General features: G+C 40.7%; 1 protein-coding gene across 1 annotated transcript in view; it reads left to right on the top strand.

Annotated features, from left to right (window-relative positions):
• The window catches only part of KDR (kinase insert domain receptor), a 44927-nt gene that overhangs the window by 3644 nt on the left and 15802 nt on the right, over nt 1-25481 (top strand). The window contains exons 2-21 of the mRNA XM_061420191.1: nt 376-469; nt 2375-2571; nt 5439-5569; nt 5838-6006; nt 6720-6859; nt 7472-7649; nt 9030-9144; nt 9232-9395; nt 11260-11416; nt 12513-12636; nt 13153-13261; nt 14072-14413; nt 16458-16604; nt 17715-17846; nt 20113-20219; nt 20649-20784; nt 21370-21474; nt 23008-23121; nt 23695-23783; nt 24369-24522. Of these exons, the coding sequence (XP_061276175.1) occupies nt 376-469; nt 2375-2571; nt 5439-5569; nt 5838-6006; nt 6720-6859; nt 7472-7649; nt 9030-9144; nt 9232-9395; nt 11260-11416; nt 12513-12636; nt 13153-13261; nt 14072-14413; nt 16458-16604; nt 17715-17846; nt 20113-20219; nt 20649-20784; nt 21370-21474; nt 23008-23121; nt 23695-23783; nt 24369-24522 (2904 nt within the window). The remainder of the gene's footprint in view (nt 1-375; nt 470-2374; nt 2572-5438; nt 5570-5837; nt 6007-6719; nt 6860-7471; nt 7650-9029; nt 9145-9231; nt 9396-11259; nt 11417-12512; nt 12637-13152; nt 13262-14071; nt 14414-16457; nt 16605-17714; nt 17847-20112; nt 20220-20648; nt 20785-21369; nt 21475-23007; nt 23122-23694; nt 23784-24368; nt 24523-25481) is intronic.

The following is a 25481-nucleotide window of genomic DNA, read 5'->3' as shown; positions in this document are numbered from 1 at the left end:
TCCTATGTTTTATAAAAAATGTCAGCGGGTCCTTTCCCAAAGGAGTGAGGTCATCAGATGAAGGTTCATTTGGTTTCAATGTCCCATATCCTTTTGTAAGACCTTGAAGTTGGCAGTGCAGGAAAACAGGAACTCCACCCTCGCTCCATGAATTGCAGAACTGTTGTGTTGGTTTATGACCATCTGCCCATTCTTCCTGTTATGACACAGTTTATGAACTTTTACTGGGAATGGTGAAAAGTAAATTCACAAGTTTTACACAATGAACTGCTGAAGAGGACTTTTAAAGTATAGAGTGTGTAATGTTTATGGAAGGTGTTTCCTATTGGCCCTGACTCAGTGGTAATTGCATTCATTTATTTAATTTGTTTCTAGGTTTTTCTAGTGTTTCCCTTGATCCCCCCAGGCTCAGCATCCAAAAAGACATACTTAGAGTTATGGCTAACACAACGCTTCAGATTACTTGCAGGTAAGGATTCCTTTTAGATTCAGATTTCCTGTGTCAAATATCTTATTGTTTATTAAAGAAAAAATAATTTTCATACAGCAGAATTATAATAGAATCATTGTAATTGTTTATAAGTAGTGAGGTTTCTAAGAACTAAGGTAATAATGAAAACATGAGAAAGGTCTTCTCCCCGAAATTCTGTGCAATTTTACTGATATTTTTTTCCCCTACAGTCCTTTACCAGCACACATACAACCTGCTAACCATTATTGGTAGCACCTAGCATGTGGTATGTTATATATACTCTATCAATGTTGAATAAATAAATGTTATCAAGGATGTACCCCAAGAGTTAAAGAAGTTTTGGGACATATTTGTTATTCTCAGCATGGCTTTTGGACATCTGTTTAACATTTTTCAAGAACTTTATTTTATGATAAAATTCTGACTGTAGTAGCAATTTAATATTCAGTCATTAATATTACTGAGTGAATCTCATGCTCTGGCTTGAGGTTCTGACATGTCTGTCACTCACCAGCTAGCAAGAAGTCATGCTCTTGATTCTTGCTCACTGGGGAAATAGGTCGTCTTGACAAGAAAAAGAGGCTTTAAAATTTTGCCTTCCAGCCCCTACCGCAGGAAGAAAAGGAAGAGACCTTAGGGTTTAATGTAGTGATTATGCTTGTCAGACCCAGAGGCTTCTTGGGACCAGTGTGGCTTTGGTATGAAATGATGGGTGGAGGCAACCTTGCCCTCTGAGAAGAGTGCTGAGGGTCCACAAAGAACCTTGGGGCGCTTGTTGCCATTGTTTCTGCGTGATGAATGCGAAGTGTTCAGCACAGTGACACCTATCTATTTTAGCTTGCCGAGTGTAAAGGATACTCTAGTCCCCTTATCAAGGGTAGGTCACCAATACCCAGCCCTTGGGGAAGAAACATAGGAAGAGGTGCTGTTGGCTTAGCTTTCCTATTTCAAGATGCATTTCTCCATAGATTTTCCTCTTAACCACCCTTGACAAGATAGGTTATTTAAACCCCCTGAGATTCTGTACTCCTTTTATGTCGTGAAAAAAATGATAGAGTATGTTAAAAGTAACTTCATTAATGTCGCTGCAACTTGATGTCAAGTTCGCTGAAGAAGGGTCAGTAATGTTACATTTGTCTTCACGTTGACCGTCTTCTTTGGGGCTTTGCAGAGAAATTCTTCAGTGAAAGCAGTCTGTGTTTTAATGCTGTCCTTTCAACGTCCTGTGAGGCCCTTAGACAGTTGCATTGCCTTCTACCCTAACCTCACCTCTTACTCTCCCGACTGCCCATTCTTCTGTAGCTACTCTGGATTCCTTGCCATTCTCCTAACACTCCAGATAGGAATCCACCCCAGGGCCTTGATATCGCTGTTCCCTTTGCCTGAAGCTCTGTCCCCCTCAATATACATACGGCCCACTTCACCAAGTTGCCTCCCTCCAGAACTAGCTCTTCACTTGTTTCTTTGCATCTTCTAAATTTTCTTCATAGGACTTATCACTACCTTTTATACAATATATTTTATTCACTTTTTGAACACTTCACCTTCATTGAAGTTTATTTACTTTTTTTTTTTTGCCTGTGTCTTCCAGTTAGACTGAGGTTCCATGAAGGCATTGATTTTAGTTTGGTTTGTTCGCTGCTGTATTCTCAGTCTTTACCAATGTTTGGCACATAGCACATGCTTAATAAATATTTGTTGAATGAATGAATGAGTTAATTTCTGAAATTAAGACTCTGCCTTTTTGTCATATTGTCCATAATATCCTGTAATCACAGGTAAAAAGGCTGTGAATCTGTCTGTTGAGGAGTTTGTATAATTTGGAGAACTAAACCTTCTATTTTCTTAGAAACAGCCTCATAGGCATTTCACTTAAATACTTGCTTGGAATGAATTTTTCAGGGGTCAGAGGGACTTGCAGTGGCTCTGGCCCAACAATCAGAGCAGCTCTGAGAAAAGAGTGGAGGTCACAGACTGCAGTGATGGCGTCTTCTGTAAGATGCTCACAATTTCAGAAGTGATTGGAAATGATACTGGAGCCTACAAGTGCTTCTACCAGGACACTGACATGGGCTCCGTTCTTTATGTGTATGTTCAAGGTGAGTGGTTAAATGCAGTTCGCTTCTCCTGTTGGTTTACCAGTTACAAAGCACAATAGGTGCACAGAAGAATTGAGGACAACAAAGGCTCGCTCTGAAGGCTGTCGGCCAACAGGAATCCACAGAATTCCTCACTCCTAAGCCCTCCTCTGAGGACAAGATTCAGTGATTTGTTCTGCAGCTTGGGCCCTGTTACACCTCTTTTACCCAATTAGTTCGGTTCTGATCTTTGTTTCTAAGGGAAGTCTGTGTTTGCAGCTGGCAATGGAGATTTATAAGAAGCCTTCTGATGTTTGAGGAAAAAAACCCTGAAATCCTTGAAAAGGAAGATTCAGGAATGAATTATGGAGCAGTTTCTGTGGGGAGATAGGTTATCTACAGCAGATTCAGAGATTTCCCCAAGAATGCACAGGGAATCAGCCAAGGGCTCTGGAGCTTTTTTGTTCATAAGAGCTTTTTTCCCCCCCTCTTACACTTTATGAAAAACAAGTTTCCATACACTCACGCAAATGAAGACACTGACTCAAAGAGCCTTTTGAAGACAGGATTTCTTTCCTTTGCTTGTGTGGTCTGAGATATTGGATGATGTGCCCTGTTATCCTAGAGCTTGCAATTTGGAATTTACACTGTGGAGGCCAGCTTACCATCCACATAGGGTGCAATACATGTCACGTGTATTTAGTATTTATTTATTTATTTATATAAATTTATGTTTTTTAATTGGAGGTTATTTACTTTACAATATTGTATTTGTTTTGCCATACATCAACACAAATCCACCACAGGTATACACATGTATTTAGTATTTATAATCTGAATTATTCTTTCCTTTGTGTTTCAAAAGTCTTATATTAACTTAATTTTCCTAGGAAAACTGACTTAACTAGTGAGATACCAATCATGTAACTTTGGTGGGTGTTAACTGGATAGTATAGTATTTTGCTTAGATATACTGAATATTTTTCTTTTCAGTAAAGATGAGCTAAATTTTGTTTATACATTTGTATACCTCTATACATCCCAGAGAATCTGAGGCAGATGAGGATGGCTTAGACTTTTTTCCAGAAGCATCTTTTACAGATCAGGGATTTCATCAGCTTTGGGAAGCACGCTTGCATATTGCCATCTACATTTCAGTAATGCAATATGGTCAGTGCAGTGGAGGACCGTCAAATAATGTATGTCACTCCTGGATTGCACAATATTTGAGAATTACTTTTGTGCAGGGTAAGCACAACCCAGGATAGATTCTGTGTCCTCCTCCCTTCTGCAGAAGTTGAAAGAGACAAGGCTCAGATCTTTGAGAATTTCTGGCTCCTTTTGATCTGGCAGTCTTGGGAGATCAGGCTTTCTCAGAAGATTGCAAGGATTTCCTGCTTTCGGGCTGTCTGGAAATACTACTGGGATGAACCTCTCCCATAATATCTCGTTATTTCCTTCTTCCCAAGTCAGGAAACCTGGAGACATGCGAAAATTCATTTCATGATTTCCAGTAAATATTTTATTTTGAGAGGATGGGTGGTTGTTTGGGTTTCTTTTGTTTATTTCCTTTTTGGGGGGTACTGAAATAGAATTGATTTACTGAATAGCTTTAGTCTTACGTCAAGGGGTTAATTTAGCTTCCAAACACTTGCTCTATAAGCAAGCTATGTAATATTTCATAGCATGTAGCTGAAAGATAGGTAATACTAAGAAGTAGCCATCTCCTGCACTGTTTATTTGTACACTGCCTGTCTTTGAGAATACCATCAAATTCTACTTCCTGTCTAAGCCTAGTGTTCTAGGAGGTGAGTTGTCCAAGATTTTGGTCATGAAGTTTAACAATGGAAAAGAAAACATTGAAGTATTCCCTGTGGATAGTCCTTTAATATCCCCTCTGGTCCCCACCTTACTTCCTTAGTCTTCTGACCCCATTCCCTCCAGCAATGATGGAGCCAGGAAGTGGGTCTTGGCCTCGTAAGATAATGGCTGTGGCATGTGGTGGCCTGGATTGGCTGCCTTTCTGTGTTTTCCAGCTGGGAAGGAAATCAAACTTCTGCTGTTGCAGGGAATTAGCTGCTTTTACCCTTTTGGTTTAATTAACTCTTTCTTCACTTGGACCAGTGACCTTGAAGAGCTGTGAAAATGCTTGGTCAGGTGTGTTGGGGGTATTGGTATGACCCATTATCTCTCAGAGATTTCAAGCATGATTTTACCCCAACTCTGTCTCTGGGGAAAGGAGTGGTTTCCCAGCACCATATTAACATCATATGATCAATGTTTGAACAGCATTAAAATCTCTTTTGTTTTTTTCTCAGTCTTTGCCATGATGTTTTTTCATGTTTTGGTCACTGAAAATATTAATGACTACCGAATCTTAAGCTAAATGCAGTGACTATTAAACATTACTTTATACAGAATCTTATATTTACTCTTCACAATTTTAAAATACATAAGCTTTCTCTTGAATTGAATTAAAAATGGTCAGTTATTTCTTTATTTTAAAGATCCTTTGCAAGCCATTAATCTGCTTTCATGACACATTATTTGCTTAAAGAGAAAGAATGTGAATTTTAAAAAATATTAATAAAATTCGATAGGCAAACTATACAGATTTAACTTTAAATTTACTTTAAAATTTATGTATATGAGAGATGTATAATGTATATGAAAATGTTTATGAAAATAAAGACATGCGCTCTTTCACTTTGAGAACTATAGTGATCAATCTGCCAGATTTCTACCAGATGACCTACCTCCAGATTCCCTTGCCTAGTGAGAAATATCTTTCCCAGTCATTCACTTCTCTGGTTAGGGTTTATGAACCTGAAAGATGACCAGCTTTTCTAGTAAATGCCATTAATGAATGAAATTACATTCTCATCTAGATTACAGGTCTCCGTTTATTGCTTCTGTTAGCGACCAGCATGAAGTTGTGTACATCACTGAGAACAAAAACAAAACTGTGGTGATTCCGTGTTTGGGGACTGTTTCAGACCTCAATGTGTCACTCTGTGCAGTAAGTTACATCTTCTTCCATCATCTCTTACCTTTAATTTTTAGCTAATATTAAGATGGTTAGCCTGTTTATATTGTAATTATATATATTATATATTGTATATATTATATAACATTAAAATCAACATGAATTTTAAAGGAAACTTTAGAAAGGGTCAATATGACAATAAATAAAACCAATTTGTAATCTTAAGATGAATTCTTTAGTGTTCATGGTTTTCACTTTTGGATAACGCAATTAAATATTTGATATTTCTTTTTCTACCCAGAGGTATCCAGAAAAAAGATTTGTTCCTGATGGTAACAGAATTTCCTGGGACAGCCAGAAAGGCTTCAGTATTCCCAGCTATATGATCAGTTATGCTGGCGTGGTCTTCTGCGAAGCAAAAATCAATGATGAAAGTTACCAGTCTATTATGTACATAATTGTGGTTATAGGTAAGAGGACAATTCCTTTTTAATCTTTAATATTAGATAATAAAAACTGGCTTTTATATTAAGATCCTGGAAGACAAAAGATATTGAGAAATATATTAATTCAAGATTTAGTGTTAAGCAGTTCATTACATCCCCTCTTTCTCCATCCAATAAACCTATGTGCTGCTGCTGCTAAGTCGCTTCAGTCGTGTTCGACTCTGTGTGACCCCATGGACGGCTGCCCACCAGGCTCCCCGGTCCCTGGGATTCTCCAGGCAAGAACACTGGAGTGGGTTGCCATTTCCTTCTCCAAACCTGTGTGCAATTGAGGTTTTTCTCCTTTCTTATCAGGAGCAAGGATAAATAAGAGTTCTATTATAGGAGTATATTTTATGAAAAATTCAATGTTCCAAGCATTGCTTGGCATCAGTTCTTTTAAGTATACCTATTTTATGGGAAGTTCAGTAACTTTCTAAAGCTGGCCCCAGTGACTACTGACTTCTCATATTTTACTGCTTTTCTGTCCACTGGGCTACAACACATTGGAAATCCCTTTAGAGCTGCTTTGTGAATCTCTGTAGGCCATTTTTCCTGGGAGTTCCCAAGGTTTGGGGAGGCCCTCAGGGGAAAATGATGTGATAAATTTTGAAGTTGCTTCATTTCTGAAAAATGTGAGCCAAGTTATAGATTTGGTTTCCCTCTCACTTTCTCTTTTTCCAATTTACTTGCTCCAGGGTACAAGATTTATGATGTGGTTCTGAGCCCCCCTCACGGAGTCGAGCTGTCTGTTGGAGAGAAGCTCATCTTAAACTGTACGGCAAGAACTGAGCTAAATGTGGGGATCGACTTCCACTGGGAATACCCTTCTTTGAAGGTAACACTAACAACTCAAAGCCAGACCTCCAAATACTTTGATAATAAGCTCCACCGAAGTTTGATTGAGAGAGACAGGGACCTCTTTAGCCAGATAAAGTTGAAGGGCCTTAGCTCACACTAACACACACACGCATATACATACATTTTAAAAGAACTACAGGACATATAGCACCCATAGAAAGAAAGAGGCAAAATCAAGAACTCTGTCCAAACTGTGAAGATTAGTTTTCTTTTGGTGATTACGTCTTTCCAGTTTGCATTACTCCTCCATTCTCCAAAGTCCTTGATCTATTTTCCCTTTAAGGAAATTTTTTGCAAGAAGTGGCATGAGACATTGTTCTCCATAGACTGTGGTCATATTTCCTTGTGTTTCTGCAGTTTATATTTCTCTCATTCCTGTTATGTGAGGTTTTAAAATTCCTAATTCAGTTGATTCTATTTATTTCTCCTGAAACCAAATGTAATTGTCATCTGCATAATGTTAAAAGTTCAGAAGTCTCTACTATTAGCATTAAATAGTGTTCACCAAGGGCCAAGACTTTTGTCCATATCTAGAAGCTATTGGGGAATGTTATGCTGGCCTTTGAAAGTTCAGTAACCTCTTTTTCAGCATCAGCATAAAAAACTTATAAACCGGGACCTAAAAACCCAGTCTGGGACTGAAATGAAGAAGTTTTTGAGCACCTTGACTATAGATGGTGTAACCCGGAGTGACCAGGGGTGGTATATCTGTGCAGCTTCCAGTGGGCTGATGACCAAGAAGAACAGCACGTTTGTCCGGGTACATGGTAAGCGAAGATTGCCTTCGGAATTATGCTCTGCCTTGAAAAGTGAGATAATTCAAATACGTTTAGGTCAGCTAGTGAATCCTATTTTGTTCATTCAGAAGATGTTTTTGAGCTCTTTTTGGGACCTCAGGGTCAAGAACATAGCTTAGGTTCAGAGCCCAGCTTTAGAGCTGAAATGAGCTGATGTAGTTAGTGCTCACTAAATATTACTTGTTGTTGCTGCTATTCTTATTATCACTATAATAAGCAGAGGGCTTTTATCTAAGATCATTTTACAAGTTTTGCTCAATTACAAGCCTGAGAGGCTTCCTTGAATTGCAAGCATAAGCCTTGCAATTGATGAAAGCTATATTTAGTTAGTTTCTGTGGGACTTTGAGAAAATAACTTAATTTCCCATTTATTCTCTTTCACTCACATAAATGTCTCAGTTTAGATGATAATTTATATGGCATCTAACTTACAGGCCTTCATAAGAGTTTGGATTTTATAGTATGGGAATGCAAGATGGGTTTTGAGCAGAGAGAGACATGCTCTGGCTTATGTTTTTTATAGGATTACTATATAAGTTTTTTTTCCTAATGTGAAATACTTTAGAGAAGTAAGGGCAGAAGTAGAGATGGGCTAATTGCAGTCATCCAGGTGAGAGATGGATGGGTGGCCTGGACAAGGTTGGTGGAAGTAGAGGTGGTGAGAAGTGAACTGATTCTGAATATAACTTTGAAGATAGAGCCAATAGCATCTGCCTGTTGATTCCCTGCCTGTGGAATGTACAGAAAAGAATTAGAAGATGACCTCTGAGTTTTTAGTGTGAGCAACTGAGTGAATGATAGTTTTCTTAACCGAGATAAAGAAGGTAAGGAGGGGAGTAAGATTTGGGTACCCAGGGTTTGGTGGCTTCATTTGGTGGCTTCATTAAACATCCAAGTGAAAACTTTAATATATTAGCCTAGATTCCAGAGAAGCTGGGGCAGGAGATGTAAATTTAGGAGGAATGTAATTGACAAGAGGCGGTGTCGATAGAGAGAAGAGGTCTGAGGCCCGAGTCCTGGTGCACATGGAGTTATGTATAGGGTGTGAAGGGACCAGAGGAGAAGGAGCACCCAAGGGCTCCTGGGGGACATAGAGAAAGTTTCACAGAGAAGCAAATGCTTGGACTGAGTGAGATTGGAGTGCTCAATAGGCTTGCAGAGCAGACTGGGGGAGAGACAAAAGCTAGAGACCAGCGGTGAGAGAGAAGCTGGAATGGGACCTGTAGGAGTGTGGGAACCGCAGCGACTCAGAGCCATAGTTTTTAACTCTTCACTGGAAACTCTTCTTAGAAATGGCCATTTCTAAGAAGTTGCCATCTATGAGAAAAAATTATCTTTATTTTCTTCCAGAAAAGCCTTTTGTTGCTTTCGGTAGTGGCATGGAATCCTTGGTGGAAGCCACCGTGGGGGAACGTGTGAGAGTCCCTGTCAAGTACCTTGGTTACCCTCCTCCAGAAATAAAATGGTAACGACTGGAAATAAATGCAGAGCCTTGTGCCACATGAAAGCAAAGCCTCAGATTGGACTAATTCCTGGAATTTTTTCCCCATAGGTATAAAAATGGAAGACCCATTGAGTCCAATCACACAGTTAAAGTGGGACATGTGCTGACTATTATGGAAGTGAGTGAGAAAGATACAGGAAATTACACTGTCATTCTTACCAATCCCATTTCAAAGGAGAAACAGAGCCACATGGTATCTCTGGTGGTGAATGGTAAGTCCGTTCAGTTTTCCTTCTCTGCCCCCGTTCTATTACAAATAATTTGATGATGTCCTCCTGAGCAGCTGGGCACCTCTGCCTCACTGGCATCATGAGTAGGCTCCTGTGTATAAAAATGATCCAGAACAGTGTGGCTTGAAACGAGGTGGCAGCAGTGTGCTTTGGACACGTTTGCTTATGAGGCCAGATGATCGAACCTTGGTCAAATGTGAGACTAAAGTAGGTGGTTTAGCCCACGGCTAAATACTGTGGAATAAAAGTGCCAGCAGGGACAGTCCTCAGGCTCAATTGCAGTACCTTTGAATTGTGCTTCTGGCATGCAAAAGTTGAAGATTCTTCTTGAATTTTGTGGGAAAGTTTTAGTTTGATTCGGGGTTGATGTATCAGTGATGCACAAGTAGCTCCAATGCAGAAAGCTTTTCTAGGTCGACATTGCTTGGACATGTTTTAATCTTTTTTTCAACAGAAGTCTGGGACCTGACTCTGAGGCTGTAAAGGGGAGATATTAAATTTTGGATTTAAGGATAATTTGAACTTTATTTTTCCAACCTGAAAGATGCTTATTTATAATAAGTCTTCTGGGTGGGAGAAGAAGGTCATCAGGGTTAAGCCAATGCAAGAGATGCTAAGTTGATGGACACTGTGTATTGCCATCTTCCAGTGGGAGAGGGCAGACAGACAGAGTAGCCGAGGTCTAACAAACATTTGACTAGTGCACCCCTCCCCCGTACATCCATTAATATCTTGCTCCAGACACAGGTTGGGAAATACCTGTCTGTTGTAATTCTTTATGCTTTCTACTGGCATAGCAGATTAAAACTTCAGAACCTTCTCATGTGATATTAAAGTGCTTCCTTATATATCCTGCCATGCTCTGTATGTCTACTGAGCTTGGCTTCATTTCTTTTCTGGGACATCAGCTTCAAGGAGTATTTTAAAGAAAACAGGTTCCAGAAATGTCATTTAGGAGCCAGTTGGATATAGGGGTTTGGGAGAGGAGAGAAGCTGAGAAGCTGGTAGGAAGGGTGGGAAGAAGGAAATGAACAAGAAATAAAGATGTAAGAATGGACAGTGAATAACCATCTCATTTATCCAGGAAGTCATTCCACATTTGATTCACCCCAGCATTTACCCTCCTCTCTAAAACAAGCATTAAAAAGAAGTCAAGTTTTGAAAGTATAATCTTGGGCCTTAAGTTGGAAGTGATGAGAAGATAGTTTCACATTAATGACTTTGGAGCCAAAAACAGAAAAAAGGGAAAGAAGGAGGTCAGGCAGGGAAGGAATGGAGGGAGGAAGGCAAGAAGATAAGAAAGGACAGGAGAGAGGAAGGAAGGCAGGAAGGTGAAGAAGGAGGGAGAGATGAAGAGGGAGGCAGGGTAGGTGCCCTTGTCAAGTCATTTCACTTTTAAATTTTTCTCATGTGTAAAGTGGAGAACAATAATAGTGGCTGTGAGGATTAAGTGAATAAATTGGTGTAAAGCACTTAGAACAATGCTCAGCACATAATACATCTGCTTACAGTATTGTTCACAACTACAGTATTTTCTTTCTGGAGGCTTGCCCAGTCTTGTGAAATTGGAAGGGCGAGGAGAGCTCTCCCGCTGATGCAGATGAGAAAAGCGAGTCATAGGGCAGTGAGACTGGCACAAAGTCACCCAACTTACTAGTTTATTATTATTATCATGAGTATCACTAGAAGTCAGGTGTCCTGTTTCCAAGTCTAAATGTTCTTTGAAAAAGCAAATGGGGGCAAAAATCCTATGCTTGGCAAAACATAGGCTTTGGGTGCTGAAAACTGCAACTTTCCACTCCTCCAAGCTGACTGACAGTTCAAAAGTCGTCTTTCCCATCTCCAGTCCCACCTCAGATTGGTGAGAAATCTCTGCTGTCTCCCGTGGACTCTTACCAGTACGGCACTTCCCAAACGCTGACGTGCACGGTCTACGCCGTTCCTCCCCCAAGTCACATTCGCTGGTACTGGCAGCTGGAGACGGAGTGCACCTACCAGCCCACGTGAGTAGGACCACGCCCTTTGCCCCTGCTGTTTTGCACTTAAAAAAAAAATTTATTTGTTTTATTCTTTAGATTCCATGTGTAAGTGATAACAGACAGTGTTTGTTTTTGTCTGGCTGACCTCACTTACTATGATAATCTCTGGATCCATCCGTGTTGCTGCAAATGGCATCATTTCATTCTTTTATATGGCAGAGTAGTACTCTGTTGCAAATATGTACCACAACTTCTTTATCCACTCCTCTGTTGGTGGACATAGCCATGCTATGATATGATTCTATTCTAAGCCAAGGAGGCTATCTCTAAGGTTATTCCTTAAGCAGTACTCTTCATCTCCTTCCATCTTTCTCTGTGCTATGTCCTTAGGAGATGTCATTCCTTGGGGTATCCTCCTTTGAGATTAGCTCTCTCTAATTAGCCCTTATGTCTGCCTCTCTGAATGCAGTTTCTTTGCCACTTTGTTAATTGCCAGGCCTTGGTTTTTCTTCCTATGCCAGTCAGCTGGTGAATACCCCAATCTCCTTATCTGTGAGAAGGTCCATCTCAGAGGAAGTGCTGATGCTTGCAAGGGAGTGATATACCTCAGAGTCTCAGGCCCGGCTTATCAGGTCCTAACACACAAGTCCAGACATCCTTAGGAAAAACAGCAACAACAAGTCACCCACCACCACCCTAAGCAGTGCACTTCCTGTTGTTGTTTTCGAGATGGCCTCTCTAGTTTCTTCCTCAGATGCTGACCGTTTCCTACACAGGCTACAGTCCCAGGGAAATTACTTTAAGAAGCCCAATGGCTTCTTAGTTTCCTTGCCTTCCTTTGAACTAAATTAACTTGAATTGTCTTGTCGATCCGATTTATGAATGGAGGTTTGTTCCCAGAATAGCTGCTTCCCTCCTGTATCCTGAATGAATCTACCTAGAACCTTTTCCTCCATTGCCGAGGCCTATTTTTAATTGGCGCCAAGTCTTGTAACTCGGCGGAGTGCATTCGAAGTTATTTCTAAGAACGTAATAACCAAAGTCTGACTCCTTTCCTTGATATTGATTTAAATTAAAGGAAAATTAAGTCATGACATCACCTGTTACCTCTGTCTTACAGCCTCACTGCCTTAACGACAAACCCATACACTTGTAAGGAATGGAGAAACGTGGAGGACTTCCAGGGGGGAAACAAAATCGAAGTCAACAAAAATCAGATTGCCCTAATTGAAGGAAGAAACAAAGTGAGTTTTAAGTTTTTAAATTTGAAAATCTGTCTCTCTTTTAAGGACGGATGGACTGGAAGCAGGGTAAAATAATAGGTGAAGAATATTGGAGATTGACTGTCAGATAAGTGGAATGATAAAATACTAGCATATTAAGCCAGTTTGAAAACACCATTGACTTTTAGAAGCACTATTGACTTGCTATTACTGTATCAGAGAAACATAAAATACATATGCCATTAACTGTACATCAGCTGTATGGTAATTCTGATTTTATAAACATGAAAGTGAGAAAAGGTATGTAATGTTGTATTAAAACATTTAAAACTTTATGGTTCCAAAGCTCATTTTGTAGAATGTGTGAGTAGCATCAGCATAATTATAATTGCACGGATTTGAGTGCAGTCAGTACTAGAGTATGAATGGAGTAGGCAGGTCGCAGCAGTGGCGGGGAGGATACTGAGTTTTGGTCTGAGTGCATGTGCATAAACATAGGCTCCATTGTTTATGGCCTGGGATTTATTTTTTTCACAGACTGTAAGTACTCTTGTTATCCAAGCGGCCAATGTGTCTGCTTTGTATAAATGTGAAGCAGTGAACAAAGCTGGAAGAGGAGAGAGGGTTATCTCCTTCCATGTGACCAGTAAGTGCTCTCCAGGGGCTGGGCTGGCTGATAGATACTCTGTTGTCCTGACTGCTCCCATGAGGGGCAGTGGGTTTAGGTAGGGAACGTGGGTGGATAATCGATGCTTTTGTTCATAGATGAGAACTCCTCAGGTAGCTCCTGGACTCATGGGAAGTCAGTGCATTTGACCTCACAGGAGAGAGAACAGCTGACTTTGACCCTCAAGTCCTGCGCCATGGTTTTTGTGTCTGTCATCAGTCTTAGCACAGTGCTTGGCTTAGCGAGATTCAATCAATATTTATGGGCTGGCTGTTGAACATTTGACAAGTTGGGTCTTGGGGAGACAGTTGTAATGACATTGGAGCAGTGCCATCCCAATGCTGCCGATTTTGTCTGTTCATCTTAATTTACGGTTTGGCTTTAGCTGACTGGGATAAAATATTGCGGTCTGGGCCAATTCATGGTAATAAACATAGCTTTCCTGTCGGAGGGTGTTACATATCAATGAGGAATTAAGTTTGTAAATCTCATATTATAATTATCCTCTTTCAATTTGCATTTTTTAATCTTAAAACCACACTTAGACTCCAAGTGGAGATTTTATAAAAACCTGAGGAATTCATTTACATTTCCAAATAATGTGTTTTAGCAAAACACTACGTTTTGAAACCACATTGTCCAGTTTGGTTGTCTCCTTGTATCTGTTGTCTGGGAATGCCAGGGCTTCACTTTTCTTGGTGCTTCATTGCAGACTGAAGGCAACACGAAAGCAGTAGCAGAAAGCCCAAGGTAAATCACTATCTTCTAACCATGGGTTTTACATTTCAGGGGGTCCTGAAATCACACTGCAACCTGGCATCCAGCCCACCGAGCAGGAGAATGTGTCTCTGTCGTGCTCTGCGGACAGAACTATGTTTGAGAACCTCACGTGGTACAAACTCGGCCCACAGGCCCTGCCCATCCACATGGGCGATTTACCCACACCTGTCTGCAAGAACTTGGATGCTCTTTGGAAAATGAATGCCACCATGAACTCTAACGGCACAAATGACATCTTGATCTTGGAGCTGCAGAATGCATCCTTGCAGGACCAAGGAGACTATGTCTGCTTTGCTCAGGACAGGAAGACTAAGAAAAGACATTGTGTGGCCAGGCAGCTCACAGTCCTAGGTAGGGCAGTCACTCTGGACCATCCAGAGGCAGTTGGGTTGCCTTCAATGTAATGCTTTCAGGGCCCATGAGAAGATTGTCTTCTATGTGCTTATATATTAGACAGATGAGCTCATATCTGACTCACCAAAACTCCTCAAGGCAGAAGGAAGCTAATCATGCTGAAGTGATGTATTGAAAAGAGAAAATAATCCTATTCTTTCCAACCCTGATGGTGGGATCACTCACTGCTGTCTTCAGGGGATTACCCTAAACCAGGGACATTTCTGCCTCATTCTTGGGCATTCATTTTTTTAAATAGACGTGTATGTGTGAATGCCCACCATGAGCTTGGAGGGTTCTGGAAGGTCACAGTGGTGACTCGGTGGGTAGGATGAGAACACAGACAGCCTGTCGTAGTCCAGTAAATGCTCTGTGTCCATGAAGACTGGGATTGTTTTCTGCTTTACTCCTTGCTGAGCTCTAAACATAGAACATAGTGGCGCATACTGCTTGATAAGACATTTGCTGCCTGGAGAGTGTGGTGATGGGTTGTTTAAAACCTGTGAGAGCCCCTGGGAGGGCGAACTCAGTGTGCGTACCTCTGTGGTACAGCTCAAAGTCATGAGTTGATCATTCTAATGAGCAAAAGGCTTTGTAAGTTCCACATGAAGCCACTCTCTACACCTCCTCTAACATTTCACCTTGCACAAAATCTGTGCAGCCTCTGTCTCTGGGGAAATCAGGCAAATTTAGAGAGTTTCTTTGTGCCCTCTCTTCTCATTTTCTCATCTCCTTAGTGTCCCTTCCTAGTTCCTAGGATGCATATGTTCTGTTTTTTTAAGGAGAACTGCCCAGATAAGTTAATTTAGACTGCAGTTTCAGACGAATAACATTTCAAAGGCCTTGGCATATTTTCAGGCGGGAACTAGGATCGATTTTGCTAGTGTTAAGACTCTGGTGTCAAAAGAAGAGGTTTTTTGAGTGTAGTCATCCCAAGGCTCTTCAGATCACAGCCCATATATGAACATGGTTTTTCTGTTCATCTTGGTGACTGGTCTTGTTTCAAGCTAATGAAAAACTTCAGGAAGAGATGTAAAGGAGGCTTCCGGCTTGCCATGCCCAGGAAACACTTGCTCACGGTGGGCTGGTTTGCTTCCCTAAGGACTCCCAGGTTGCTTTCCAAAAATTATTCTTGGAAATAGACTAGAGTCTATTTGCTTAAGCCCTAGTGCAGTTCACTGTTGAGGTACTGTCGTTTTGCCAAATGTTGAAGTGGATTCTTTCAACAAAATTCCTTTTGATATTCAGTTAGTTTGGACAAATTATTTCCATAGCATTTTGCTGATTTGTAGGAAAGGTTAAATCTAAAGTTGTCCTGTACATTTAAACAAGTACCCATGGGCTTCATTTAAAAATAAAAATCTTTGACTTTTGTTAGAGTATTATTATTTTGTCTATGTTTTAGTGGAAATAGTGCTGAACTAACCTTTTGGCCAGCTAGATTCTGAACTCAGCTGTTAACTTAGTTACAGGGACTTGGACAAGTTGTTTAACCCATTTCATCTTCAAAATAAGACTATTACTCCCATCACAGAGTTGACAGTGAGCAACAGAAGTAGGACAAATGAGTTTTGTAAAAAACACCAAATACGTATAAGGTGTTCTTTGTTGAATTGCACTGAAGTTATATACTTTCCAAGAGAAACAACATGGCAGAATTCTTGGGTATCAGTGGCTAGAATTTATCTATCTATCTATCTGTTTGATAGGAGGGAAGTCAATAAGAATGACAACTTTAATTTTGTGTTGACTACCAGGTCACATCACTAGTATGAATGTTCAGAGATGCAGTAATCTGTCTGAACTGACTTGTTTCATTTAACTTTGCTCAGTGAACAACATTCCTGTTGTCCACCTCTGTGTATTTTCAGCTTAGTAAATTAATAGTTTACTAAATGGTTTAATAGTTTACTGATATGAAAACCATTTCAAAAGTCATAACTAAATGTCCTGTGATTTGTGTGTGTGTGTGTGTGTGTGTGTGTGTTGTGTGTGTACACAGAGCGCATGGCACCCATGATCACAGGAAACCTGGAGAATCAGACGACAAGTATTGGTGAAACCATCGAAGTTTCCTGCACAGCATCTGGGAATCCCTCTCCACAGATTACGTGGTTTAAAGATAATGAGACGCTTGTGGAGGACTCAGGTGAACAGAGCATGTCTATCTCACCTTGGCTGCATAATTTTCCTATAGATATTACCTAAAGTCCATATTATATCTTTTAAAAAAATTAGTTACTTACTCATTTATTTTTATTAAGGTATAGTTGATGTACAATATTATTTAAGTTTCAGGTGGACAACATAGTGATTCTCAACTTTTCAAAATGATTACTCTGTTTATCATTATTGCATAATATGGGCTATATTCCCTGCACTATGCAATATATCCTCGTAGCTTATTTATTTTATACATAGCAGTTTGTTCCTCTTAATCCCGTACCCTATGGTATCTTCCCCTACCCGCTCCCCTCTTCCCACTGGTCATCACTGGTTTGTTCTCTGTGAGTCTGCTTCTTATTTGTTATATTCACTAGCTTGTTTTATTTTTTAGATTCCACATAGAAGGGTCATATAGTATAACATCTATGTTGTTAATTGATTTGTTTTAGGCAGAACAAAAAGCAGTATTAGTGTCCGTGGTCTGACTCATTTTGTAGACTCAGAGCTCAAGTATCCAGAGCCTGCTGAATTCTCATGGAAGCCACGGGTACTGAGATAGCAGTTGACCCTGACTCCTTGGAGTCAGACACTAGCCCAAGATAAAGGGAAATATGTATATTAATTTTTTTTTCCTGGAAAGCTCCACCAGACCACATCATAAAATAAAAACCCTCCTGTATAGCATGGCTTCCCAGATGACTCAATGGTAAAGAATCCGTCTGTCAATTTAGGAGACATGGGTTCAAACCCTGAGTTGGAAAGATCCCCTGGAGAAGGAAATGGCAATCCTCTCCAGTAATTCTTGTCTGGGAAACCCCATGGACAGAGGAGCCTGGCTGGCTACAGTCCATGGGGCTGCAAAATAATCAGGCACACCCCAGCATCTAAACAACAGTTGTACAGCACAGGGAACTCTATACAATGCTCTGTGGTGACTTAAATGTGAAGGAAATCCAAAAAAAGAGCAGATATATGTATGCATATAGCTGATTCACTTTGCTGTACAGTAGAAACGAACACAACATTATAAAGCAACTATATTCAAATAAAAATTTAAGAATAAAACAAAAACTGCATTTTCTCCCTTTCTCAGGCATTGTGCTAAAAGATGGGAACCGAAACCTAACTATCCGCAGGGTGAGGAAGGAGGATGAAGGCCTGTACACCTGCCAGGCATGCAGTGTTCTTGGGTGTGCAAAAGTGGAGGCATTTTTCATAGTAGAAGGTCAGTGGGAATTCATAGACAATCAGATTGCTTTTAAAAATTAGCTTGTATCTGTACTCAAGTACTTTGGGTAGGAGGATTATGGCTGGTTTTTAATATCCTTTGTACTTTGTAAGTTTTCTACTATAAATATATATTTATTTTAACCAGAAAACATAATTAATGTTATTTTAATTCTGCTTGCATCACATTTCTATCTCTGCAGTTCTCATTGCAGAAAAAATTCTTAGCCTGGCAGGTAGAATGTCTTTCTTTCCTTGATTCTTTCTTCATATGTCTGGCTCAATTAACTAGTTATGAAAATTAAGCCCCTATATTTATTGGGTAGAATTACTGCCTAGTCATGAAAATCAGTGCTATCTAGAGAGTCACAGAGGTTCATAGTTTTTATTGGACTGGAGATACTTAAGATTCAATTGTGAACAATGGACCATTGCTTCTCTGAAATGGAAAATTTGGGGTTCTTATCTAAATGAATATGCAGGAATGATGTGAAATCTAGCATTTTTCTCAGATGGGAAAGGTAATTTGTGACAGAATATTTTATCTTCAAAAGTGTGTCCCTATCTTAAAAAAAAAATAAGCCACGAACAGGACAATGAAACTGTATTATGTGGGTGAAGGAATGGTATGCAGGGGGAAAGGAGAGGAGTGTTGATAGATGGAGGAATTGACAGATTTCTCTGAACTCATCCTAATTTGTCTCTCAGGGTCTAGATTTTAGTCCCTTTAATCTGTCTAATCTATGATGCCAAGTGTTACATCTCAATACTTTGACTTCGTTTTGAATCTGTAGGCTTACTGCCATTTTATAACCTGCACTTGCAAATAAAGATTTCGAGTGGCATGGCAGTTGGTCACATTCAAACTGCTTTATGCTTTAGGGCAAATCCTAAGGGAGATTTCCAGTTCTCTCCCATGCCCTGCCTCAGCTCTGTTAGCTTTCTGCAGCTGGTTTCAAGGAGGCCTAACTAGGTAACATTGGCACTGAGATTATGTTTACTTTTCACCAGCAGAGAATATTAAGAAAGGATGAGGTACGTATTTAATGCTCCTGCTGGTTTCCCAAATGTTCATATGGGAGTATTAATGCTCCAACTTATATAGACAGTTGTATCTTTGCACCTCCTACTCTGAACAAACAGATGTTTCAATCTCTGTGTATAAACAAAGAAATCTTTCAGTAAGACCACCAGAAAAACAAAGTCTGCTTGCTTCCAAGCGGACTTGATGCTTGTCTCTCAACTGTAACTCTTATTTTGCTAACTAATGAATTACTTGTCTTCCTGTCTTCTTGAGGCTGCCTGAGCCGCGCTCACAGCTTGTGGCCCAGTCTGATTCACATTGCACTCCTCCAACAGGCAGGTGACCCTAAGTGATAATTGCTTCCTTATCACCACTTTGCTAATCATTCTTAGTTGAAAGCCTCCTCTGGGCTTAATTTTCCCCCCTCAGAGCTGTCCTCTGGAGTCCTGAGCATCTGCAGCTTCCTTGCTGACCTTCAGCTTTTTCTCTTCTCTGTCCTTTCATGAGTGATTGTGCACTCATGCATTCACTTAAGCTCTCTCTCTTTCCTCACTGAGGCTGCTACCACATGAGGATGGGGTAATGTAATGTTAGCTGATGTTAAACAGACCTTATTCAACTCTTGACCATTCCAGCAACTTGTTGTGTGCCCTTGATGAAATAGCTTAATTCTCTCTGAGCGTCTTCTCCATCTGAAAACTGAGGGTTATTGAGAAGACTTAAGTGGCATGACATATTTAAAGTGATGTGCACCTGGTTAGTAGGTGCATGGTCACCAATAGTTCTCTGGCCAAAGGAATACATTTATTTCCCTGCTTGTTTTCTTAAACAGTCCTCCTCAAACTCCATACAGATCAAAATATAGACTATCAGCACAAAATCATACATTTTCTCCAAATACGATACTTTTCTTTTCTATAGAACATGATCTGTTTTCTTTCCATCAAAGTCTGCTCTTCTTACAAACACCTTGTTTCCTTTTTAAGATATTAATATTTCTCTCCTTAATTACTTTAGAATTTTAGTGTTGGAAGTTTTCATGAGCAATGTTTTGCAAACTGTAAATTATCCATTAAGAATATTATAAGCTCCATCCAAGTTAGAGATTGTGACTATTAATGCCTAGGATTTTTCTGAGTTCATAAGATTGAAATTTTGCTTTAGTGATTGAACTTTGTTGTTTTATGTCAAAAGGTATGAGTTTCCAGTTGTTGATGTTCATTCATTTGTGTATTGCCAGGTGCCCAGGAAAAGACAAACTTGGAAGTCATTATTCTAGTAGGCACTGCAGTGATTGCTATGTTCTTCTGGCTACTTCTTGTCATCGTTCTACGGACCGTTAAGCGGGTAACAGAATAATTTTCCTTCTGTCCCATTCACATTGGTTTTCATGATTAATGAAAGCTGACTGGAGTTCTTTGAGTTGATTCTTTCCATTGTTATTGGCTCAATAGGCACAATTTTATTTCTATACAATAACATTCTTACCCACTTACTTTTGGCTGGACCACTGGGCTTTAATTGATAGAAGCAACTGCAGAAGAAATGGGCTTGGACTGTCTAGTGTAATTAAGATTTGAGAATTAAACTCTGAGCTCATTTGCGGGTTGAGGGGACACTGGGAACAGAATTATACTAGGACAGCCCTCACACTCCATGAGCCATTTAGAAAATGAGACACCAAGAATGGGGCTTCTATAAAACAACAATAACAAGCACACAAAACAACAGCCAAACAACAGAGTGTGTGTGACCGGGAAGAGTAATGCTTTCCAGGCCAATGGAGGGGAACTGAAGACGGGCTACTTATCCATCGTCATGGATCCAGACGAGCTCCCCTTGGACGAGCACTGTGAACGCCTGCCTTACGATGCCAGCAAATGGGAATTCCCCAGAGACCGGCTGAAACTAGGTGTGTTTTCAATCGATATTGATTTGCTATTGGGTTTACCAGGCCGTCTCATCCTCGTTTAGGCTGATGACAGATCTAGTCTATTCAAATGTTCGATTCTGGTTTAGAAAATTCATTTCATCTCTTGAATTCAAGTGATCATCCATTTAGTCACTGAGAAGTATGCTGCTTGTATAATTGCTCAGAGCAGGACATTTGGAGAGTGAAGATAATGAGGAACTGGGAGAAGCCCAGTGAAGTGAAAGTCTCAGTTGTGTCTGACTCTTTGCCCTCCACATGGACTGTAGCCTGCTAGGCAACTCTGTCCATGGAATTCTCCAGGCCAGAATACTGGAGTGGGTATCCATTTGCTTCTCCAGGGGAAATTCTCAACGCAGGATCGAACCCAGGTCTCCCACATTGCAGGCAGATTCTTTACCATCAGAGCCACCAGGGAAGAGGGAGGTATTAAATTACTAAGCCAGGATGAGGGGGTCAACAGGACCGTCCCTGAAACTAGGATGTATGGTCATCCCATCAAGTCAGAATCTCTGCCTGTGGTTTCGATAGTGATAAAGTCGACGTCTGTTTTGTTGTTGACTCTAGGTAAGCCTCTTGGTCGTGGTGCCTTTGGACAAGTGATTGAAGCCGATGCCTTTGGAATTGACAAGACAGCAACCTGCAAGACAGTGGCTGTCAAAATGTTGAAAGGTAAAAGCAAAACTATGTGGTGATATGTCCCTCCATCTGTTTCATCCCATCCTTTAAACATGATGAAAGGCTTGTATCAGTGGCTTTGTGGCTAGATGGCCCCACTAGCCAAACTTGCAGCCAGACTCTATAATGCCTTTGGGCAAACTGGATAAAAAGTTCCTCTCATGCCAGGGTCCATGGCCTGGTGGGCAAAGTTGGGATAGATTTCAGCTACCCTACTGCCCCACCTTGCCTGAGAGCCCTCATACAAGAAACAGCTTTTACAACTATATATATATTTAGTTGTTGGGCCATAGGAAAATAAAAGCTTGGTCACTTCAAAATTGTTTCTTAGTGTACTGTGGTGCATTAGCAAGATAACTATAGACAATCAAGAAGCAGAAAAAGAAATTTGATCTAAGAAGTAAAAATACTAGCCATGTTCCCTAGAATTGGAGTATATAAACGATAATATGCAAAAGAATGGTTGTGTTGGGGTAAAAAGGATTATGGGTGACATTTTAAGAATTAAAAGTTTAATAAACGGTTGTTAGGGGCTTCCCTGGTAGCTTAGAGGTAAAGGATCCACCTGCTAATGCAGGAGACACGGGTTTGATTCCTGGGTCAGGAAGGTCCCCTGGAGAAGGAAATGGGAATCCAATCCAGTATTCTTGCCTGGGAAATCCCATGGACAGAGGAGCCTGGCGGGCTACAGTCCATGGGATCGCAAAAGAGTTGGACATGACTTAGCAACTAAAAAATAAGAGCAAACAACTGTTAAGCCTAATAGTAATGGTATTCTGGTCTTCCCATTTTAATTGGGGGAGGTCATGCCTATAAAGCTCTGTGCTATAATTGTGATGTGCTTTCACTAATGGAGACAGTGCTGCTGATCCTTTGCCAATAGGTCTTGTGCATCTTGAAGCCATCTCTCTCCTTTTGCCTCTTCTCCCTTGTGGACAAGGGAGTGTGTAATTTTGAGGTGGCTCATCAGGGTCTGAGGTGTGGACCAGGTCTGTGAATCACAGTGAAGTGTACCCATCTGGACAGGATCAAACTCACAGTCTTAGCCTCATCAGCCTCATGTGCCAACTGGCTTTGCCAGCTGGCCCTTGTTAAGTTTCCTGCTCGGCACAGATTGATGGGAACTTCAGCAGAGCCCATAACACATGAGGATATTTAATACATGATGTTGCTTCCTTATGAGGAAGCACTGAAATAATCAGGCCCTAAGAAGCATGGTAAACCTGATATGTGAAAATCCACTTTTGTAAAAGAAGAAAATCTGGGCATGATTTCATTTGCAGATGTATTTCTCCACTTTGCAAGAAGACCTCACAATGGCTTCCTTCTAATATCAAGCATTTAAAGAATCTGATCTAGAATTATAAAATATAACTTATATTTGTCTTTTAATGTAGCTCATCTGTAAATTGGCTCGTAGTTATATTATCCCTGGAGGGAAAGTTGCACAGATGCATGCAGTGTGGCATTCACCCTCCTAAGGTAATGCCCTCATGTTCGATTGCCTTCTTCGTTCTGTATCTGTAGAAGGAGCAACACACGGTGAACACCGAGCCCTCATGTCCGAACTCAAGATCCTTATTCATATTGGCCACCATCTCAACGTGGTCAATCTTCTTGGTGCCTGTACCAAGCCAGGGGGTAAGTGTCTGTGGATAGCTCTGGTTGTGGGATTTCAGCATATACTTTTCTGCTGGTATTTGAGGGAACCACCCAACTCCCATGGCCTTGGTTTCCTTAAATTAGGAAACTTTGGCAGATTCCTAGATATAAATATATTTCATGGAGATTTAATGGGAACTATAGATTATTCTAGAACTTCCTATGAATTAAAAAATGCCATATCACTATAATAAAGTTTGCTTCCTATGTAAAAGGTGTTCAGAGGAGAAAAGTAAACTTCTTCCCAAATTTGAGAGCAAAGGAATTTAAGAGTAGTTCCCCCTAAAATGAAATCAGCTCACATGGTTGTATGGAAAAGCAAGTGGGTGGATTTTCTTCTGAAATTTTGACTAATCTTTTATGGAAAGGCCTGTTAGAAAAAGAAAAAAATTACAATGGAAGGGAATGGCAAGCAGCTGGTTTCTATGATCCTGCTTCCAGTGAAAGGTTGTAGCCTTGTCTGTGATGTTTTCTGACTCATTGATGTATTAAACACTTGGTGAGAAACATGAGTGAAAATACATTTTCCTTGGCATGCTGTGCTGTCTGCAGGGCCACTCATGGTGATTGTGGAGTTCTGCAAGTTTGGAAACCTGTCAACTTACTTAAGAAGCAAGAGAAATGAATTTGTCCCCTACAAGGTATGTCATTTTCTACCTCACCTGTGGCCACATCGTAAAGCAGAGGAAAACTCAAAATGGTACAGATGAATTGTTTTGGTAAAATTCTGCGAGGAACTTGTGAGGAATCTTTTCATGTTACTTTCTTGGCTGTTGTATTTTTCTCTTTTACCTTCTGGAGGACACATCTCGTGTTTTGTTTTTGGGAGTGTAATCTACTGACCCATTACAGGTGATGCTGAGTAGGGGAAGGTGGGTGATTAAAGAAAAAGAATGAGAAGGGGAGAACAGCTCAGGATTATTCTGTCTCTTCCTTGGCCATATTTGGCCCTATTGAGTATCAATCTCACTGTCAAAATGCCCTAATGTTGGGAGCGTGTCTGAGGGAAACTGGAAGCAAGGCCTTTATCTCTAAGTTAAAAAGGAACCAGGCTTTATGGAAGAAAATATATTATTTAGCACACCTGCCCAAAATTTCAGCCCAGAGATTTCATGATCCTGAAATTGATGTCCCTCATCTTCTTCTAATAGTTACAATTGCTTCTATAGTTTATATCTTAGAGATTTTCTGGTATTCAAGGAGTTTGTTCATCTGTTTCTTTATAGACCAAAGGGGCACAATTCCGGCAAGGGAAAGAATACGTTGGGGAGATCACCATGGATCCTAAACGCCGCTTAGACAGCATCACCAGCAGCCAGAGCTCAGCCAGCTCTGGGTTTGTTGAGGAGAAGTCCCTCAGTGACGTGGAGGAGGAGGAAGGTACCTGCCATTGCTTCCTCCATGCCCAATACATGCTCTGTGGGAACAGACCAGGTGACGGGATGTGACAAAGAATTTTGTCCTGGAAAAGTCTTACCTAGTATTTGGAAGAGACCTAAATTTCTAGAAGGCTTCCATTCAGTTTCTCCAAAAGTGAAGGGCAGAAGGTCTAAAGAAGCAGTGGGCTAGGTTGTGAGTAGAGCATGGCTAGCCTGAGAAACCTTGGTGTTCCTGGAGAGCTAAGCAATTGGCAACACTCAAACCATTGCTCTTCAAGAGTTGGTTCAACATGTATCAGCAGGAGAAGCTCAGTGTGAAGGAGACTCCCTAGTGGTTGATCAGCCTCCCCATTGTCCACAGGGGTTCAGCCCCACCTTGTTTGCTGTAGCGGCACAACAGAAGTCCTTCAGTTAATCATACCCAACCTTTTCCAAGGCAGTGTAGGCCTTGGAAAAGGCCTCTATTGTCTCTACCCCATCCCAAGTGGCTTATCAAGTCTTCCATACTTCTTCAGAGGAGTCTTGGAAAATACCTGTTTCCTTATCCACTTATGCTTCCACTGATATTTTGGTGCTCTTTATGAGTGGGGTTGTGCTCCCAGCCTAACTTCCAGAACCTCTTCATCTTCAGGATACCCTGTATATCTGCTTCCCTCAGAAGGAGCAGAGACAGCCCCGTGGAGGAAGAGATGGGGCTTCTTGACATCTGGCTCTTCTTGAGGCATAAGCATAGAAGAGTTCTGTTATGAAATAGTGGAAGAAACCCACTTCTGTTCCCTTTGACATGAGGCCACAGAACATAAAACTAACCTCTTTCCCAGAGAAGCCAAGCAGGCGGTGTGAGGTAGAACGTGGTCTAGAAAAGCATGGTGGGGTTGTCTAGAGCTCATATAACCCAGCGCACACTGAGTGCAGCAGTCTCTGCCCCATCTTCTCTCTCACAAAATGGTGGCCAGTAAG

The sequence above is a fragment of the Bos javanicus genome, chromosome 6 (assembly GCF_032452875.1).
Source record: "Bos javanicus breed banteng chromosome 6, ARS-OSU_banteng_1.0, whole genome shotgun sequence".
NCBI classification, from domain to species: domain Eukaryota; kingdom Metazoa; phylum Chordata; class Mammalia; order Artiodactyla; family Bovidae; genus Bos; species Bos javanicus.
This window is presented reverse-complemented; position numbering and strand designations above follow the sequence as displayed.